The 20,535-nt window shown below is 52.1% G+C and overlaps 2 protein-coding genes across 2 annotated transcripts; one reads left to right on the top strand and one right to left on the bottom strand.

Moving 5' to 3' along the window:
* Nucleotides 1–4,836: 4,836 nt before the first annotated feature.
* On the bottom strand, nt 4,837–11,726 carry Mucl3 (mucin like 3). The gene is made up of 4 exons (XM_050131789.1): nt 11,587–11,726; nt 6,532–7,259; nt 5,896–6,480; nt 4,837–5,486 (listed from the first exon to the last, which is right to left on the bottom strand). The coding sequence occupies exons 1-4, from the start codon at nt 11,714–11,716 to the stop codon at nt 5,337–5,339; spliced, it is 1,593 nt and encodes a 530-aa protein (XP_049987746.1). The 5' UTR covers nt 11,717–11,726; the 3' UTR covers nt 4,837–5,336.
* A 3,980-nt stretch (nt 11,727–15,706) lies between these two features.
* Sfta2 (surfactant associated 2) lies at nt 15,707–16,687 on the top strand. Its single transcript, XM_050131788.1, has 3 exons — nt 15,707–16,029; nt 16,217–16,305; nt 16,442–16,687. The coding sequence occupies exons 1-3, from the start codon at nt 15,969–15,971 to the stop codon at nt 16,526–16,528; spliced, it is 237 nt and encodes a 78-aa protein (XP_049987745.1). The 5' UTR covers nt 15,707–15,968; the 3' UTR covers nt 16,529–16,687.
* The last annotated feature ends 3,848 nt before the right edge of the window (nt 16,688–20,535 follow it).

Raw genomic sequence — 20,535 nt, 5'->3', positions numbered from 1 at the left:
CAGCTACGAGAAGGTACAAAGGACACTGAGGAACACAACTTGAGCAACCGTACTGCGTGTGATAGCACACGCCTAGGACGCCAGGACTTGGGAGACAGAGGCAGAAGAATACAGGGTTCAAAATCAGCCTCAACTACATAGAAAGTTCAAAGCCAACCTAGGGTACATGAAACTCTGTCTCAGTTCACATCTAACCCACCCCTCAAAAACAAAAAGCAAAACTAAAGATGGCCGTGGATATTTGTGGGTAGCTATGAAGCCATGACACACATTCAAACCCATTTACTTTACAGTTACAATGTTCCCAACAGCAAAAGTCTTTATAGACTTGAGGCTTCTTTATTTCATGTTTGTTTACATTTAGGATTTCTGACTCTGTGTGGATTTCTCTTAGAGTACCTGTCTGAAGGCCAGGCTGAAGGAAGGTCCTCCTAGAACCAGGCACACACAGGTGTGGCCGGTTGGAGAGTCTTTAGATTGGCTTGTGTGAAAGACTGAGAGTTTTTGTTTGTTTCTTTTGTTGTGTTTTGAGACTGATGGCCTTGAACTCACAGAGATCTCTTCCCACCCACAACTTCTGCTTCCTGAGCGCTGGGAGTAAAGGTGTACTCCCACACTAGGCCACATTTCCTCCTTAAAAATAGAATTCTAGGGCTGGCGAGATGGCTCAGCGGCTAAGAGCATTGCCTGCTCTTCCAAAGGTCCTGAGTTCAATTCCCAGCAACCACATGGTGGTTCACAACCATCTGTAATGAGGTCTGGTGGTGCCCTCTTCTGGCCTGCAAGCATACACACAGAAAGAATATTGTATACATAATAAATAATAAATAAGTATTTTAAAAAAATAAAATTTATAAAAATTTTTTTTTAAAAAAAATAGAATTCTAACTGGGCAGTAGTAGCACACGCCTTTAATTCCTGCACTTGGGAGGCAGAGGCAGGCAGATCTCTGTGAGTTCGAGGCCAGTCTGGTCTACAGAGTGAGTGCCAGGCAGAGAAACCCTGTCTCAAAAAACCAAACCAAAACAATCCTATGTCAGGCATAGTGGCTCAGGCCTTTAACACCAGTGCTCAAGAGGCAGAGGCAGGGGAATCTCTGTAAGTTCAAGGCCATTGTGATCTGTGTATCAAGTTCCCAGACAGTCAGGACTACAAAGAGAGACCCTGTCTAAAAGAACAAAATTTACTAGTATGGAGGTGGTGCAGGAGAGGGTACTGGATCCCTGCAGCTGGAAAGTCACCTTTGTGGGTACTGTGTAGTGAACCATGTCTCCAGCACAGAAAATGCTTTGAACTACATTGAATATATTGTTTAAATTGTTTGTTTATTTTGGTTTTTGGAAACAGGGTTTCTCTTGTGTAGTCCTGGCTGTCCTGGAACTTGCTTTGTAGACCAGGCTGACCTTGAATTCAGAGATCTGCCTGTCTCTGCCTCCAAGTGCTGGGATTAAAGGCCTGCACCACCTGGCTTTTAAACAGATCACTGTCTGTTCTTCCAAAGGACCCAGGTTAGGATCCTCACACCCACGTGATGGCTCACAGACAATTAAAGCTCCAGGTTCAGGGAATCCCCTGTCCTCATCTGGACCCTGTCTGACTGCATTCATGTGACACATTTACACGTATGTAGGCAAGACACACACACACACACAAAATAAAAATAAACAAATTCAAGCCAGGCATGGCTCATAACCCTTAATCCTAGTGCATGGGAGGCAGGGACAGGCAGATCTTTGTGAGTTTGAGGCCAGACTGATCTACAGAGTGTGAGTCCCTCTTTTAAATAAATAAATAACACTAAATAAATAAATTCAAATATTTTAAAAAAAGATCTCAACTCTAGCGGTTAAGCCTCAAGTATCACAGGACTGAGGTCTTTCATCTAGCTGGGAGTTACATTAGATACTGCTGAGTTTGTTCTCGAGGCTCCTTACCCTCCTCTGTGCCATGCCTAGAGAGGCAGGTGATTTTACTTGTATTTCCTTGTATGAAGGATGATTTTAATTTTAGCTTATATTCTCGGGGAGGGTTCGTGATTTAAATGAGGACTACTGGACAGGCCACCTGGACTGGTCCCACCAAGGCTGAAATACCTTGAGCTCAAATTCCATGGCTGCTTCTTGCTTCCTGGTTCTTCAGCGTCCTGTGTCGACGCAGGTGTCCTTTGTATATCTAGGGTCATGCCACACAGCCCAGGCTGCCTGCAACAGTCCCGAGTGCTGGCTTCATAGGCTGGCAACCCCGGGGTTGGCTCATGGGTTTTACTTTAGCACTGCTTCCTCTCCTGTCAGCTCAACGGCTTCCTGAAGAAGACCCGCCAGCCCCTCTCTTTTCCTCAGCATATTTTCAGCCGGGACCCTGGTCCATTACATCCTCTTGTTACAATAAAACCCCCCACCACCAAAAGCAAATTAGAGGAGAAAGGGGTTTACGGGTTCAGGCCCATCTGAGGGAAGTCGAGGCAGGAGTGGGAGGTAGGTCTACCCTATACTGAGTAATTCTGAAGAAAACGGAGTCTCACAGTCTAGAGCCTCCACTGACCTCTAAAGCCCTGCCCTGTTCCATTTATTTAAATTCCATTCTAGAGCCTGCAAGATGACTCAGTGGGTAAAGGTGCTTGCTGTCACGCCTGAGGCCCTGAGCTCCATCCCCAGGACTCAGATGGTAGGAGGAGAATTTACTTCTCCAAGTTTTCCTCTGACCTCCATGTGTGAGGTGGGATGCCTCCTGCAACCAACTGATAAATGTAATAGAAGTTTTTTTTAAATGAATTCTATTTAAATGTCACCAAAACCCACAGCTTGGATACTTGAACAGGACTTTCTTTTTTCCAGTAAGAAGCCCCTTAGACCTTATGGTATTGATGCAGGACCTGACCTAGGGAGGCCACAGGTTTGTTCCTGAGGTCACGGTGACTTGGGCTAGGACCAAAGCCATTCTGCCTTGGCTCCACGCTCTCAATATCCCTCTTTCCAAACAAGCTCACTTGCCACGCAGACACTCAGTCCCACAACACCCACAGCAGCTAAAACTAGAGAAATGAGGGAGCGAATGAAAATATCCAGCTGGTTTGACCCTGCTTGTTTGGGAGGGGGGTGCTTGTTGATACAGACCCTGTTTATTTTGGGGGGTGGGGTTCGAGACAGGGTTTCTCTGTGTAACAGTCCTAGCTGTCCTGGAACTAGCTCTTGTAGACCAGGCTGGCCTCAAACTCACAGAGATCCGCCTGCCTCGGCCTCCTGAGTGCTGGGATTAAAGGCGTGCTCCACTATCACCTAGCTGATATGAATCCTATTATATGGCCCTGTCTTTGGGTCAGTTAATGGATGAACTGTCTGGTTGTCGTAGTTTGAATGTAATTGGCCCCCAAAAGCTCGTAGGGAATGGCACTATTAGGGTGTGTGGCTTTGTTGGAGTGGGTGTGACCTTGTTGAAGGAAGGTGTCACTGTGGGGGTGGGCTTTGAGGTCTCCTACACTTGAACTATGCCTAGTGACATAGTTCACGTCTTGTTGCCTGGGGATCAAGATGTAGAACCCGCAGCTCCTTCTCCAGCACCATGTCTGCCTGCAAGCCCCCATGTCCCACCATGATGATAATGGACTAAGCCTTTGAAACTCTAAGCCACCCCAATGAAGTGTTTTCCTTTGTAAGAGTTGCCGTGGTCACGATGTCGCTTCACAGCAACAGGAACCCTGCCTAAGACACTGGTCCTTCTGGTCTAAGGATGGAGGTCCATGATGCTGCCACAGGGATGTATGCCCAGGTGAGACGCATTGGAGCTGTTGATAGTGTGCATGGGGTCCCTTCCAGGGTCACGGAAACAGAAGCAGAGGTGGGCGTATCAGGTGCTCTGGTTTCTGTGGAAGACACTGCCATTGTCCAGGGTCTCCAGTGGAAGTGGCCTCGGAGCCTGGGCTGGAGAGATGGCTCCACAGTGGAGAGGAAGCACCGCTCTCGCAGAGGCCTGAGTTTGGTTCCCGACACCCATTCTGGGTGGTTCACAACCACCTGTAACCAGGAGGATCTGGTGCCCCCTTCTGGCCTCTGTGGGCAACTGCATATGTGCGTGTGTGTGTCTAAAAATAATAATAATAAAACCTTTCTTATCAATAGTAAATTTCCCACCCCCTCACTTGAAAATTGAACTGAGCTTTTGCCTAAACCCAGACATAGCCATTTTAGAACCAACAGAAATCCTATCTCCTCTCTCTGGTTCTTCAAAGAACTCCGGTCCGGTCCTGCCCTCCAGCCTCCTGTCCAGGGTTACCCATAAGGCCAAGGACACCTGAGAGTCGGCAGAGTCTAGAGTCCCTACTGCTTTATTGCAGAAATCCAGCAGAGGGCACCTGTCCTCTGTCTACTAACCCCCTCCCACCCCATCAGTACTAGATAGAAAGATGGGATAAATTGGAGAGAAAATCCCCAAAGCACGCCGAGATGAACTGCCTATAAGATGGAAACGTCAGAGCGTGGTGGGAGAGTGTGGAGAGGGGACACGCCGGGGAGTAGCTGGTGACGCTGCAAGATGAAGCCAGCACCACTTTTGGGGAAAGATGCCAGAGGACATGCTGGATGGGTACACCACCAGGGAAGGTTGGGCGTGAGGTGGGTGGGTAAGACCACAGGCAAACATGAGCCCCTCTGTGCATACCCACCCACAAACAGAAAACCCGCCAAAGACACCCAGAACAACCAAGGGACTCACACGGAGGCGGGAAGAGTCACGGAGAGGAGGAGTTTTGGGATCTTCGCAAGATTGGTTGGGGGGTCTCTCTCTCCAAGCAATGGAGAGGATAGGAAAGAAAACACTCCAATCTTCCTTTATTCTTAGGTCCTTTTTTAATTAAAAAAAAATAAGATCTAGTACTCGGGGAGCTCAGAATTGTGTGCACCTTTAAGTGGGGGTGGACAGAATTGCTATACATCCGTTTGTAAACCTGGGCACTGCCTCCACTCCTCCTGCCTCCCAGGGTCCTACTTCACTCTTGGGTTGTTCTCTTCTGAGGTGCCAAAGCTTCATATAGCCACGCCTCTCTCAGAGCTGGTCCTGCCCTGGCCCCGCCCCTGCTGTCCGTGAACCGCCTTATTCCCACACCACCACTTTCCACGGAGAGCGCCTGCGTTATTCATTCTTTCTTTTTCCCCCACAGGTACGTGTCACCCTTACCACGTGACTCCTCAACTACTCAGTTAAGAATATGGCCCATAGGGGTTACAGCTGTTATCTGTCAGTTTTTGCTGCCCTTTCTACGCCCAGGAAGCTGGCGTCGTGAGTCTAATTATCTTCCAGAAAAGGGGAGAAGCCTGGAAGAGCTGGGGGTGCAGTTCTCAAGATCATGGAGGGGACGGGATCTGGCTTGGTTTCAAATTCTGCTGCTCCATCTGGTAGACGGGGTAGGAATTGCGGCCCCCTCTGTCCTCAGGGTCGAAATCCTCTGAGTTCTGGGTCGTCAGTACACGGCGTGTTCGCGATGCGCAGGCAACCTGAGATGGCAGGAAGGAGTAAGTTCACCGCCAGCTGTTCCACACTGTCAACCACCCCTGGGCCTTTTCTCTCGGGTCCTGCACCTTTTGCTTGTCCAAGATTCTATCCAAGCCCTGGTCCGTATTCCAGACCTAGCTCCAATACAGAGTCCCAGATTCCACACACAACCCCCTCTGCCCTGGTCACCTTATCCTTAAATCTCTACCCTCACACCCAAGACTACAACCAACTCCCAGATTTTCTTTCTCACACCCCTTCCATCTCAGCCATGGCCTTCTCTTCCAACTCTTCCCATCTTACAGATTTGCTGGGTTTCTCCTCTTTACACCCCAGCTCACTATTCTCTCTAACTCCGAACCCTAATCTCTCCTCAGTCTGTCTCCCCTACTCCTGCCCCATTGCCCTTACCAAAAAGATCAGGCCAATGGAGATGAGCAGGACGATCACGGCCAGGAGGATCACAACAACTATGGCCCACGCAGGGAACGAGTTGTTCTCTCCCTTTGCCCCCTCAGCGTGGAGGCCTCCAGGTGAGCTGTGGCTGCTCTGCTGCTGGTGAGCCCCTGACGTGCTGGATCCCAGGTCTGTTCTAGTTGTCACAGAGCAGAGGTGTCCCCGCCGTGTGGTCTCAGATTTATGGAGAGGAGGAGAGAGAGCAGTAGACTTGTCCTCTGTGACCTTGACTGGAGGCCCCGTGCTCACGAGGACTGCTTCTGTTTTCTCTGGGTTTACTGGAGCTTTTGTGGGCTTAGTGGTCAGTGTGGTTTTCCTCTGGAATACCGTGGGACTTTGTGACACGCGTGTGGCTTCCTGGGTGGTTGACGTGGCTTCTTCTGGGTGTTCTGTAGACTTTGCTGAGACTTGTGTTGTCTTTTGATTGGCCAGTGTGGTATCATGTTCTACAGGCATCACTTGGGCTCTTGTGGTCCTCTCATTGGCTGAGACGGTCTCACTTTTATACTGAGTGGGTGTTGCTTGGGCTCTTGTGGTCCTCTCACTGGCTGATATATCCTCTCCCTCATGCTCTGCCGGAGTCACTTGAACTCTTGTGGTCTCCTTGCTGGCTGATGTGGTCTCTTTGATGTGTTCTGTAGTCGTTTTCTCAGGCTTGTCTGAGGCAAATGGAGTCCTGTGAGCTTCAGCTCCTGGTGTTGCTGGGGTCCTTGGAGTCCTGTATGAGGTCTTTGGGGCTTCTGGGGATTTTACTGAGGAAGATGTGGTTTTTCTACTGAGCTCTGAGTCATGGGAAGGAGTTGTGGGTTTATGTGAGGTGGTCCTTAGCCCAGTGCTGGTATCCACAGGTCTCGTTGGTGTACCTGAGTTCCGCGTTACTCTGGTTTTGCTTGTTGTAGACTTACAGGTTGTTCTTCTCCTGGGTGCTGAGGTTGGATGACTTCCCTCTGATCCTTTCTCTGTGTTAGTGGATTTGGGGTCATCAGCTAAGTGTCCATTCCGGATCATTGGGTCTTTTCCTGGGCTGGTGGCATTCTTTTCCAAAGCAGGGGTCATTTCATGGCGAACAGTGGTGTTTTGGTTATCTGTGGCTTTGGAGTTGTCTACAGATTTGTGAACTGGTTTGTCAAGGCGTACGGTGGTGCACCGCCTTTTGGGCTTCTGGGTTGCTGTAGACTTAGGGAGATCCGGAGCTCGTTGGGGGTTCAGATCAGTGTGGACAGAAAGAGCCTTGTGAGTAAGGCCTGGAGTAAGGGTGAGCAGATGATCAGATGTTGAAGGTTCACCGGTCTTCTGAAGTTCCTGAACTGTGTTAGCACCTGTGGAGAGAGAGACAGATGAGGGGCTTCCCTACGATCTTGCCTGCCTTGTACTAGGCATCCTCGGGATGCACAGCTGTCTTCTCTGGAAGGCTCATTAGAATACCGCACTGTTTAACCCCATTCTCACCTCTAGCCGCGGAACTTTTGCCCAAACTGCACCTTCAGCAAAAATGTAGTCTCTCTCCTTCCCCACACCCATACCTCAACTTTCATCTCAGCCTTCTGGCATCTCTCCTGGGTCCTCTTTAGATCTAGTGTCTCTTGTTGGTTAATATGGTCTCTCCCTCATACCCTGTGCGACACGTTTGGACTCTTGTGGTCCTCCCATTGGCTGACACATTCTCTGTCAAAAGCATCGTCATTGACTCCTCCAAAAACCTTTCGCTTGCTTGTGTGCCGGTCAACATCTACTTCCTACCACACCTGCCTCGGTCTCCCTTCCCATGGAATTGCTGAGAGGAAAGGGAATTCATGTCAGAATCTCGGTCTTTCCGTGGCATCCCAGTTCCATTCCAGAGGTGACAATGTGAGAAACTGAGGCACACTTCAGGCAGAACTTTCCAGGTTAGAGGTTGAGAGAGAAGGATGAGGTAGAAGAGGATGGGAGAGGAAAATGGAGACTTCCATTCGGGTGCTGAAGTTTGGTCTGAGCGAAGGGAGGTAGTTCAGCCCTTGTTTCTACCCTCATTGGGTCCCCTCTTTGTACCATGTCTGAGAATAGATGAGGGAGACTCGACAGAAAATGGTTTCTCCTGGCAGGTCCTGGCAGCGGTGAGCAATCAGCTGGATTCTGGGAGGGGTTCTGTTTAGGGACAGGGTGTGCAGGAGAACACCCTTATCAGCAGGCAGATATGGGCCTTAGTGAAAACACAACTGGATAGGGACAGATGTGTCTCTGACGCTGACCAGAAGAACGAGAGCCCGGAGATTACCAGGGAATAGAGAGACATAGCTGAGATTGTGGGCACTGTTAGCTCAGGGTGGCACCCAGGCTCAGGGCTGATTCCCAGTAGTGGGAGACAGATCCACCTGCCTTCCCGCTGGTGAGAATGGGGGCTGGGAACTCAGTCCTAGGAAGTGTGGGAAGAGCGGACCAGGAGGTGAGAATAGAGAAGCCCAAGTCCCATGAGCTGCAAGGAAGAGGCCTCACTGTCCCTCTGATCTCCCTTCCTTCGAAAGCATTCTCCTCTCAGTGGATTGGGAGCATCATTTTCCAGATGCCACGGTGTAGATCCAGACTGCCCCTAAAGGAGTTAAATACCTAGTCCCGAGATGGGCACTGCTGGGAGGTGATGGGACCGTTGGGAGGCGGGGTCTTATAGCACATTCCCTGGGAGAGACTGCTAGGCTACCGGCTCCTTTCTCTTTCCTGTTCCTGACCAATCAGGGAATGGCGTCACTCTGTCCCATGAGAACGGGTTGCAATGGGCTCAGAGCACCAGGGCAATCATCAAAAACTATGGCCCCAGACAAAACCTTTGCCTTCATAAGTCCATAACCTCTGGCATTTTGCTACAACTAGGGAGAGCTAACACAGCAAGCCAGGCACCTGATACCTTCACAGGTATTCACTCACCACAGCTGAGCTTCCAGCCCTCACCAGGCTCTTAGAAGCTGCCAGTCTCCCCGTTTTTCCATCTGTGGAACTGGAATCTCATGGAGGAAGTGCCCCCCCCCCCCCCCGCTTAGCAACAACAACTTTTGTTCAGTATTTCCTATAATCCTCATTTATTTGCCCCAAGGACCTTTTGCAGGTGAGAACTATCTTCTGTTCTCCGAGGGAACGGGGTTCAGAGTGGTTAGGTAATCCCTGGGATACCCAGCCAGTAAGAGGTGGAGTCAGGATTTGAACACACATCCTGGGATGCCAGCCCCAGACTAGGACTGGTTAAGACCTCAGCACCGACCCTGTGAACCCGGTCAGGCTCTCTGGGGAGGGGAGGGCCCTGCTGCAGCTTACATGTTTGTTTATTTAATCTTTTTCACAAACCCACGTTTTTACAGGTGGGGAGGAAGCTGAGATCTAACTACCCAGGCATCCACTACCCAGGCGTCTACCACCCAGATGTCCACTACCTTCCATGCTTCAAACACGCCAAGGGCTCGATAGAGACCCACAGAATGAACCAGTGAGCCACTCATGGCGGAGAGTGCTGAATCCCACTGCCCTTCAGAACTGAGGGACAAGCTTGAAGTACAGGCTTTGTCCCCATCAACTTTGTCCTCACTCAGGTAACCTCAATACTTGGAACTCAGAATAGCAGCTTCCAATAACAGGCAACATTTTAAAAACTTACTGAATTGTCAGAGGAAACTGCTGAAAAGACTTTAGAATGCCCACTGCCTTCCACTAAGCACATTAAGAAACACACACACAAACACACACACCACAATTTGTGGCTTCCACGGGCTAGAAGACTGAGGAGTGACATCTGCTCTTTTTAGTGACTTCCCGAGGTGAACAAGCAGGAGGAAGATGGCTATCCATCAAGTCTGGGGTGGGTGTCAGCTTTTTTATTTATTTTGAGGCAAGTTCTCACATAGCCTAGGCTATGAAGTTTTTTGATCCTCCTGCACCTACCTCCCCAGTGTTAGGTTTACAGCTGTGCACCACCACAGTGTGGGGAACCTTACTCAGGGCTTCAAGCATGCTTGCCTAGAACTGCACCATTGTAACGACAGCCCCAGCCCCTCTTCCCACATCCCCTGTCTGAACTTCCCTGGGCAGGCTCTGGAGTTCTGTGCCCTACCTGAGTCTGGGGACCAACAGGTCCTGTGGACAGATGCTGGACCACATCGGAACAGTCCAGGGGAATTTGCCCACCTTCTTTTTCTGCCATACACAGTCATGTGCCCCAACCCTGGTCCAGACACACACACACACACACACACACACACACACACACACACACACACACACACTTGTGTGCACATGCCTGTGTACCCTCCAGTCTCTCCCCGCATCCTGCCCCACCAATATCCAAGGGCACTCCCCGACCTCACCCATCATCACTGCTCCACCCAGCCTTCTGTCCTGATGCAAATCTCCAGGTGACTAGGGTGAACTTGCTCCCCTGCGCCCCCTACTGGTTTGTTGCACTCGTGCAGCAGCTTGACACCCAGGTGGGCATCCATTGGCACGGGCTCTCTAGGGCTGTGCCGCAGGGCTGTCTGGGTAGGAGCACGGGCATCAGCCAGGACCCTCTGGGTAGGAGCAGGGACGTCAGCTCAGGATGCCGACAGAGCACGCTGTAGAGGTCTGTCAGAGGCGCTGAAAGAGTCTCAGCTTCCAACCCTGCCATCCCACGGGAACCCCAGCAAGACCCCGAGCTCAGGGCAGGAGCCCCAGCTCAGTTTCGCCAGGTGAGCCTATTGGAAGAAGGTGCTGCCCGCCATGCCCCAGAAGTACCCACCCCCAGAACTCTGGTTTGAGGATCTCGCATCTGTTAGGGAGGTAGGAGTTCTGCACTTTTGTCTACATGATAAAGACGCCCCTGTAGACGTCCAGGCCCCATCAAAGTGTCCCCTGCATTTGGCATCTCTACTCCCTGTCCCAGCACTGTTTGTTAACTAAGTGAACTGACCTAACGATGCTACCTCCTTCCCTAGCGTCTCTTGTGTGCGGCAAACTTTTCTTATCCAAGTCTTGGGATATTTTTCACCTATCAGATGGGGACAGAACCTCGTTGAGCTGCTGTGAATTATTTATTAAATGAATAAATATGGGTGAAATGCCAGAACCATGCCTGTGCAGAGTAGGCTGTACCCCCATCACGAGCACAGGCTGTCAGCATCCTTCCTGCTGTATCATTGACAGGTGAGCTAAATGGCTGAGTCAAGTGGGTAAGCTGGGTCTCTCTTGAACCTTCCGGAACCCATCCTGCGCTCTTGCCCCGCAAAGACCCCCAGCTGTGTGACTCCTCCGCTAGAAGATGGAGATCATTGACCCTCTGGGGGATTAAGGAGACACCGGCAGAAGCACCACAAGTGTCAGTGGGTTCCTTACCTGTGGTAAGTGCCCAGGATGTGCGAGCTCCCTCCCCTGTCCCCCTAGAACTAAAGTCCACACAGCATCTTTATGTAAGCTTGAACCTCTAGGCAGGTGTAGCCCCCCAGACCATCTCAAAAGAAACGGAGCGGAATTGAGATTCCTCTCCTGCGTGTCGTGAACACACTAGGCAAAACCCTTCACAGCCATTTGTGCCGCTCGCCATGGTTCATTGCTGTGGCCGACCATCCAGCCCCATCCACACCAAGAAATAAGACCTTCGTGATTTCTATCCCCTATAGAATGGCGACCCCTTTACCTCTCTGAGCATCTTACCTGCCTCCCAAGAAGCTGGAAGGAAGAAGAGGCAGCAGAGGAAGCCAAACGTGGAACAGAGACCGCTGGTCAGTTGAGCCATGTCAGAGCTAGGAGGCCACTGAGGGACCACGGACCAGGGACCCTTCATCTTATAAGGGGTCAGGTTTGACGTCACGGGGGCTGGGGCTACTCTGAGCTAAGCCTTAAGCAAATGGAGCTGCCCCACCCATAGGGGTGCCCTGATAATGGGAGACCGCAGCTGTGTCATGAGCTAGGAACCTGGGTTCCACCAAAGGCGTGGGATCTGGAGACTCAGAAGGGATCTGGGTGGGGTAGCCAGGCTGCCTCCTTATCCAGCCCCTGCGGAAGGAATGGCTTGTATGGGGTGGCCTGCAGGCTCTGAGCCAATTCTTGTGTTCTAGAGGGATTGGACAGGGCACTGGACAGGTCCAGGCTCTGGGAGGAGGCTCATACTCACCCTCCTGTGTCTCTAGCGTCATCCAGCCCCACGCCCCTAACTCACACATAGCCAGCCACACTTTCTGCCCTGGGTGGAGTGTCCCCAAGTCTAGGTGAAAGAGCAGGGAAGGGGGCAGCCCTCACGTGGTCCATGACACACAGAAGCTTCCATTGCGTAAGGACAGGCTGTGGGGACAGCTGAGGCAGGGAACCCCAGGGCTGACATCACTTGTCCCCTCTGGGGACATCTGTCCTTCCTATGCCTCTCCTGCCATCCCAGGAAGCAGCTGCCTTGACCTCAAAGCTGCATCTGCCCCTGCTCAGAAAACTGCACCTCCTATTTCTAGACTTTCTGCCCCCCTTTCTCCTCATTGAAAAGTCTCAGTTGTGGGGCTCAAGGGGGAATCACCTTATATCCCCTATGAACCCCGTACCTGAGACTTCACTCTTTCCCTACCTAGAGCAAGTGTTAGCTTAGAGACCAGCTCCACCAAGGTTCTAGGAGAGAGGAGCCCCTACCCCTCCCTACAGCTGATCTACTCGAAGGCCTCCTACACTGTGAGCACCCTGGGGCAATGCCTTTGTCGTCACCCCCCCCCCCCACATCCACATCCCCAGTCTCTGGGGCAGTGCAGCAGACAGCCAGTCAGCGATTCGTTGCCAGTGTGGGGATGTGGCTCAATGGGGAGTGATTGTGTAACTCCAGCACCCTAAAAGATGTGAGTCCCCTGGCGGGATGGAAGCAGAGCCGTTGCTCCCTAAGGGAAGTGGGCAGCAGAGGGGATAGCGGGACCTGAGATCCTCAGGGAGGGAGCTGGGGCTGGGGCAGCTGAGGCTCCTGACGACCAGTGGTCCAGCATGAGTAGTGCCTACGCCCTTAGGGCTGGATCAGGAAAGGAGAGAGGTCAACTGCCATTAACTCAATTAACGGGAGATTAATGAGCCTCTGCGGTTGTGCCTAAGACTGCCGGCTCAGAGCTGGGCAGCCTGTGAAATCACAGCGAAGCCTGCAGGACGAGGACCCTCTCCCTGCGGCTCCATCCGGACCCTAGAGCCCCTGACAGCCTCCTTTTCCACTTTTCTTCTACGCCACGCTTCCTCTAGGGTCCCTAGCTCCAAGACACTGGCTCCCTGTGGAAAAGGCCAGTTTTGCCTCCCCAGGGGAGACTCGGCAATCCCAGGAGCATCCATGTCACAGAGATGCGTGCTGTGGGTATCTAGCGGGAAGAGACTAGAGATACTGCTGGCCACAAGAGTTTCTATTTGGGAGTAAACTCCAACCGGTGCCTGTGAACAAACACCCTCCTCCCACTGTGGTCACAGCTCACAGAAGACCCAGCTGTCTAGAGAGGAGGAGCCCGGCATGGGTAGAGGCCAACAGACTCTGTTTCTAGAATAACTCACTAACCGCTGTTCTTTTAAGTATGTTTTTTCATGTGCATGCGTGTTTTGCCTGCATGTGTGTCTGCAAAACAGTTGCGCAACTGGGGGCTGGAGAGATGGCTCGGTGGTTGGGAGCATTGCCTGCTCCTCCAAAGGTCCTGAGTTCAGTTCCCAGCAACCACATGGTGGCTCACAACCATCTATAATGAGATCTGGTGCCCTCTTCTGGCATACAAACATACATGGAAGGAATGTTGTATACATAATAAATAAATAATAAATCTTTAAAAAAATAAAAAAAAAACAGTTGCGCAGCACCCATGGGGGCCAGAATAGAGAGTTGGAGCCCCTGGGATCGGAGTTAGGAGTTACAGACAGTTGTGAGCCATCATGTGGGTACCTGGAATCAAACCCTGGTTCTTTGGGAGATCAGTCAGTATTCTCAGCCTCCCCAGCCCTAGGCACTCAATTTATCTTTTTAAATTTTTTTGTTGTTTTACTTGGCTTAATTCTCTCTCTCTCTCTCTCTCTCTCTCTCTCTCTCTCTCTCTCTCTCTCTTTCTCTCTCTCTCTTTGTGTGTGTGTGTGTGTGTGTGTGTGTGTGTGTGTGTGTGTTTTGCTTTACTCCAAACTGGTCTTGATTTTGCTATGTAGCTGAGGATAGCCTTGACCTCATGATCTTTCCCCTCCCACCTCCCATGTGCTGGGCTTACAGGCATGTACCACCATACCTAACTACTAAATTGTTTTGTTTTTAAAGATTTATTTATTATGTATACAACATTCCTTCCATGTATGCTTACATGCCAGAAGAGGGCACCAGATCTCATTACAGATGGTTGTGAGCTACCATGTGGTTGCTGGGAATTGAACTCAGGACCTCTGGAACAACAGTCAGTGCTCTTAACCTCTGAGCCATCTCTCCAGCCCTTGTTTTGTTTTTTGAGACAGGATCTTGGTATCTTAAGTTGGTTGTCCTGGAACTCATTATGAAGACCAGGCTGGCCCCAATTGGTGACTCTCTTTCTGCCCCTGCCACTTGGGTGCTGAGATTACAGGAAGACACTACCATGCCTGGCCCAAGATGGCATCTTAAGATCAGTCACAAGAGGTGTTGACTCTGTCTGAGTCGAAGGCAGGGGAGTCAGTCATGGGAGCCTCTTGTGAGAACTGACGAGGTCAGCGAAGCCATCTTGTTTTTCAGATGAGGGCAAACGGCGCGTAGCCATTTCAGCCTTACCTGTCATGAGCATTGCTGGCAGTCAGATGGTAGCAATGTAAGGGGTCACGGCTGCACCCCTAACTCATCTCCCCCAGAACTGGCATGTCTGTGAGATGAAAAATGAATAGGATGTCCTGATATGGAGGTCCGGGGGCCAACTGCCCGGATCTGGGCTCTTGCATGGAGTACTGCTTCCTGTGACCACCCAGTCGTCAGGGTTCTTTGCTGAGCAGGAGTAGCGGTGATTAAGATGCACTCATGTGATGCTCCCAGGGTCTCTTTGAGGTAGAGGCTGCTCCACCCACGGCTCAGTTCCCGCTCTGAAGAGTGTGCCCTCAGCACACAGCACCAGCTTGCAGCAGTGGTTCACACCTGCCACACGTTGTTACCGTTTAGGAATTATCATTGGTTCATTGGTAAAGTGTTTGCTGTACAAGCACGAGGGCCTGAGTTCTATCTCCAGCACCCACATAAAAAGCCCGGCATGGGGGCTGGAGAGACGGCTCAGGGGTTAAGAGCTCTTGTTGCTCTTCTTCCAAAGGACCTGATTCCTGTATGGTAGCTCACAACTGTCTGTAACTCTGGTTACAGAGGGATCCGATGCCTTCTTCTGGTCTCTGTGAGCACTGCACACACATGGTGCTCATACACACATGCAGACAAAACATTCACTCACAGAAAACAAAATAGAAATAAAATCTCAAAGATGGAAGCTCTCCGCTGCCCAGGTTTCCCACCTGGCAAGCCACAGGAGACTGGGCTGTCAAGACACCAACCCGGTGGCGCACGCCTTTAATCCCAGCACTTGGGAGGCAGAGGCAGGCGGATCTCTGTGAGTTCGAGACCAGCCTGGTCTACAAGAGCTAGTTCCAGGACAGGCTCCAAAACCACAGAGAAACCCTGTCTCGAAAAACCAAAAAAAAAAAAAAAAAAGACACCAAGAGGGACCCCGTGAGGCCCCACCCACCCCTCCCTTTGGGGTGCGCATTCCAGAGCCCTTCTCTGGCAGGAATGATGACCTCTAAGGACGGTTAATCATTAATCCCTCAAGAACCTCTGAGGGACCCAGGCTTGGGTGGGGCGTGGCACTTGCAGGAGGGCCCCCACTTGTCCCTACCTCTCTCCTCTGAGGTCTGAAGCAAACAATGGGGGGGGCACTCCTTCACATTACCCAGGAGCCAGTGAGTGGCCCTCTCCAGGGTCATGGGAACCACTCTGGGAGAACTGGAAAATCCAGTTGCCGGGTCTCTTGGTGCCCCCCACACCAGTGCTGAGGGCCCAGGTAGAGTGGCTGTTTCCCTTTCCCTTCTGCCGTGGGAGAAGTGAGGTAGCCACAATGGGGTCTTCGATGCCCGTCTTCCTCCTCCTGGCGCTCCTCAACACCTCACATGCAGCAGGTGAGGGCTGGAGGGTGGACATGGAGGTGTGTGTGGGGGGATTCCTTGGTACTGAGTCCCTGATCTGATGGGGCAGCACTGGAGGAAAGGGAGTCTGGGGCGGAGGCAGGGGAATGCCCCCCCACACACACCAGGAGGTATCATGACCCTGACTGCTGGGCCCTGAATCACATTTTTGGTTTCCCAGGGCCAAAGGTTATTCTGAAAGTAAAGCTGGCGGAGGTTTTCCAGGCCAAGGCCTCCCAGGACTCCAGCTTCCTGGGCATGCTCCAAAAGGTAGTTCTTAGAAAGGGGATGGGGTGCTGGGTGCTTCTCTGAGCTCCTGCGGGTCTCTGCTCGAGCTGCCTGAGTCACGGGGGGGGGGAGTGGGGTACCATCTGCAGCTCATCCTCTACTCACTTTTGTTCCCCAGATCTGCCTCCTCCTTCACCTCCCATCGGGGACCAACATGACCCTCCATCACAAGGGGCCACTACACCATCTCACCTGCAGAACCTGAGGGCAGCTGAATTCAGCTTTCAGCTTTGGGGAGTGGGTAACGGAAGTGAGCCGGCCTTGACCTAGCAGGCCCTCACCGTACCACATGCTAATAAACAGGTGGGATCTAATGACTGGCCTGGTGTGTGCAGTGGGTCTGTGAGCACAGGACATGCCAGCGTCTGGGTCTGTGAGCACAGGGCACGCCAGCGTCTGGGTCTGTGAGCACAGGACATGCCAGTGTCGCTGACTGATTCTCTGGTTCGCTGAGCAGAGGTGCTAACTCTCTCTGTATACCATGGAAGCCTAGAATATTAGGAGTGAGGTAACTTAGACAACAGACAGAGTAGACTCCAGAGGATGGATCGCAGAGCCTGCCATGCTGTAGGTGGTCACATTTGGGACAGACTGATGTCAAGAGTTCAAATCCTGCCAGGTACCCAGAGGTGTCTTCCTATTTTTACCCGACTGCCTCCCTCAAGATTATCTTGAGCTGGGTCTAGAGGTGATCCCAGCACATGGGAGGCAGAGGCAGGCAGATCTCTGAGCTTGAGTCCAGCCTGGTCTACAGAGCGAGTTCCAGGACAGGCAGGTGTGGGACCCAAGCAGCAGTGAGACCCCCCCCCCCCCGAAAGTAGGCCTGAGTTTCTGTTTACCCTAAGCAACACCTGACTCCAGGAAAGACCACAAACTGAGACCACCCATGTACCACCCAGGAATGGACCAATCAGCATCCAAGGGGACAGTACCTGCCTTTCCAACCACTGTAGATAGGATTGCCAGGTTCCTTAGCCCAGCACACATCCATCCCTTTCACCCAGACACCCCTAGACAAATGTCACCCAACCAGGGGTCCTGAACCTTAGGAATCTCCTCACTCCAACTTCTACTATGATGAAAACCCCACCCCAACTGGGCTCGGAGCGCTCGGCTCTCTTCGCTGCCTCAGACAGACTAAGCTCAAGCTTGAAATAAAGGCTCTTTGCCTTTACATACGGGGTTCAGTCTCCCTGGTGGTCTTTTGGGGGCCCCCATGATCCGGGCATAACGCCAAGGCTACATAGTGGAACCCTGTCTCAAAAACGGACTAAATCCTGTAACCTTAGACCTGACTGACCCCTTGGGAGGGTTGGGATGACTGCTACTGTCCTTCCCGGTCTCCACCCATGCCACGGTCACCCCACATAAGAGCACGATACTCCAGGAAGCCGAGGACGCACAGACGGGAAGGAAGCAGAAGCAGACATTGTGCTTTGCCTCTTTTCTCCTCTCTGGCTGTCTTGGAACATGTAGCATCAAGGAGAGGTAACCCATAGGTCCCCGGGGGACCCCGGTGTTCTGTGACTTGCGCTTGGACTGCCCCAGGAGGGAAGCGGCCCCCACGGGTCAGGCGTGCAGACTCCAGGTGAGCTAGGGGCTTGAGGAGCAGACAGACGTCTGTTCTGTCCAGCTCCTAGTGCTCAAGGCCTGGGATCATCAGCGCGTAGCTTCTGGATTCTTTCCCTAGAGCAGTGGAGATAACGCCTTGGGGTTCACCTTAGCTGTGAGGGGGACAAGGGAAATGAAAATCTCCCTGGGGTGGGGGTTTCTTGTTCCCAGAAGACATTGCAAGAAGAAATGGCAGGATGGCATGGGGGCGGGGCTTCTAAAAAGGGCCAATAGGTGAAAGGGGGCGGACCCAGAGACCTTATATAATACCCAAGCCAGCTCCCGTTAGCGATGATCAACTTTGGGGCTGTTATTTTTCTGATTCTGCAGCTTCGTGTTTTATCTTTCCCCGGTGTTCAGTTCTCCAGGGGACACACTCAGCAGCTCCTACATGACCAGCTAGAGATTTCTCTCTTGAGAACCACGGTGGCGGGTTAAGTCACCACTCCTAAGCAGAGACAAGACAAACCAGGCCCCAAGGTACTGGGGAGGAAGGGTTGCAGAGGGCAGGTTCCTCACTCAGCACACCTGAGAAAGGACCATGGGGTAGGGCCTTAGCTTTCTCATCTGCCTGGCTCTCGGGCCCTCGACCTAAGTGCGGGCACCTGGAGGTGGGCTGTATGGGGGTAGGGAAGACTCAGCTTTACCCGAGCGTTAGCGCCTGCGTTTGTGTGCCTGCGCCCCGCAGAAGCCAGAGCCATCCGCTGGAGTCACAGGCAGTTGTGTGCCCCTGACTTGGGTGCTGGGAATGAAACGTGGGTTTTCTGAAGAGCTGGGTCGTTTCTCTGCACTGCTTCCTAAGCTGTTGTAACTTTGGAGAATTCAGAGCGGTCTTGACGCAGAGGAAAGAGGTGGCAAACTTGCTTTGAGTTGGAAGTGTCTGAAAGTCGAGGCAGCGACAGGTGAGGCGGTCAGGGGTCTCTTAGGGGCAGGAAGGCTTTGTTGCATGCTGGTACCCCGACGGCTTTTGTTGTTTGTTCAGAACCCACATGGCTACTGTTGAAGTAACGGGACAAATGACCTCTCCAACCTACCCCATCCTCTAAATCAGGATCTCCCCCACGCCAGACATCCCCCACCCCAAGCCCTATTGTGTGTGCGGTGCCCCCCCCCCCTTGCTGAGACCCTGAACTTCGAGTGTCCTGTGGCCGGAAAAACAGGCTGTAGGGCTGTAGGCGTGGTTTAAGGGTTGAAGGCTTGCCTAGTCTTGCACAGGGCCTGGGTTCCATCCCCAGCACTGAGGTTTGCAGCAGCCCAGGGTCAGATTCTAGCCAAGCTGCTAGCAGTAACTGCTAGGCTCGGTCGGCTGGGGGGTGGGAGGCTCGGTCGGCCGGGGTGGGGGAGGTGGGGGGCTCGGTCGACCGGGGGAGGCTCGGTCGACCGGGGGAGGCTCGGTCGACCGGGGGAGAGGCTCGGTCGACCGGGGGAGAGACTCGGTCGGCTTGTGGGGAGGCTCGGTTGGCTTGGGGGAGGCTCGGTTGGCTTGGGGGAGGCTCAGTCTGCTAGGGGAGGCTGGAGCTGCGGCTTCACACCAGCTCTTTCCACCCCACATCTCCAAACCTCTATTTTTTTCCTCTTTGCTGCCTGTTTCTGCCCCGTCACACCCTAGGCACCTACTTTTGTTTTTAATTTCCAGTTGCTATAACATAAATAGGCAGGGGGGGAAAGCCTTCTGTATTCTCTAGGTCACAGGTACATGTGTTGAATAATTCACCCCAGGTGCTGAGCTTGCTTACAGATTATAGACTTGAGGGGGAAAGATGGTTCGATGGAATGTTTACTCCGGTTTTGTTTTGAGTGGTTTTTTTTTTTTTTTTTTTTGGCAAGGGAATTCATTAATCTGAATAAACCCCCCCCCCCTTTTCTCTTTGGTTCTATTGAGAAAGGAGAGGGTACAGGTACCCATACCAGGTCAGTAAAATCCCAAGAGGATGCTCTGGCAAGGTCTGGAAGACGGTTCAGTGTCTCTTGCCTACAGATGGCACTCATCAGCAGAGGTTCCCATGATCCTTCCTGGGACTCTGATCGTGGGTCTAAGAAGGGAACACCTGGTGTTTTTCTGCACACAGACCTGACCTCAATATAAACTGGAGGACTTTTTTTTTCCTAAATGGCCTCTAGTAGGAAATATCAGTATGTAAAAACCAAAAGAGAGGTCTGCACCTGTGCTTGGATGCTGGCGTGGGTGAGAGCTGGCTGGTGGGGGGAGGGGTTCCTTGCTGGTGAAGTTTGATAAACTGTTGCAGAATGTTGTCAATTAAGGAGGCGCTTTCCTGGCTGCACCAGAAACAAGGGGCACAGTTAGGGTAGCAGGGACTGCTGGCTCATGCAGGGTCGCAAAAACAAGGAGGCTAAAACAAGGAGACTAGCAGGGCCCTTTGAGCACCCACAGTCCATCCTTTCTAGGTTCCAGTTTCCCGGTTAGAGGGGAATGTAGCTTCTGACGGACTACCCTGTTCAGCCGGTCTTTTCCACCTCAGGTGCCATTCCTTAGTCAGCCTCTGTCTGGTCACTGTGGTGAAGGAGGTTGAAGGACGGCCTCTGTCTGGTCACTGTGGTGAGGGCAGCTCTGGAGGATGGCGGGAGGCCGGCCTCTGTCTG

The sequence above is a fragment of the Alexandromys fortis genome, unplaced genomic scaffold (genome assembly GCF_014885135.2).
Source record: "Alexandromys fortis isolate MF-2015 unplaced genomic scaffold, M_Fortis_MF-2015_v1.1 scaffold_390, whole genome shotgun sequence".
In the NCBI taxonomy this organism is placed as follows: Eukaryota; Metazoa; Chordata; class Mammalia; order Rodentia; family Cricetidae; genus Alexandromys; species Alexandromys fortis.
Note: the sequence above shows the minus strand (reverse complement) of the source record. Positions and strands in the feature narration are given on the sequence as shown.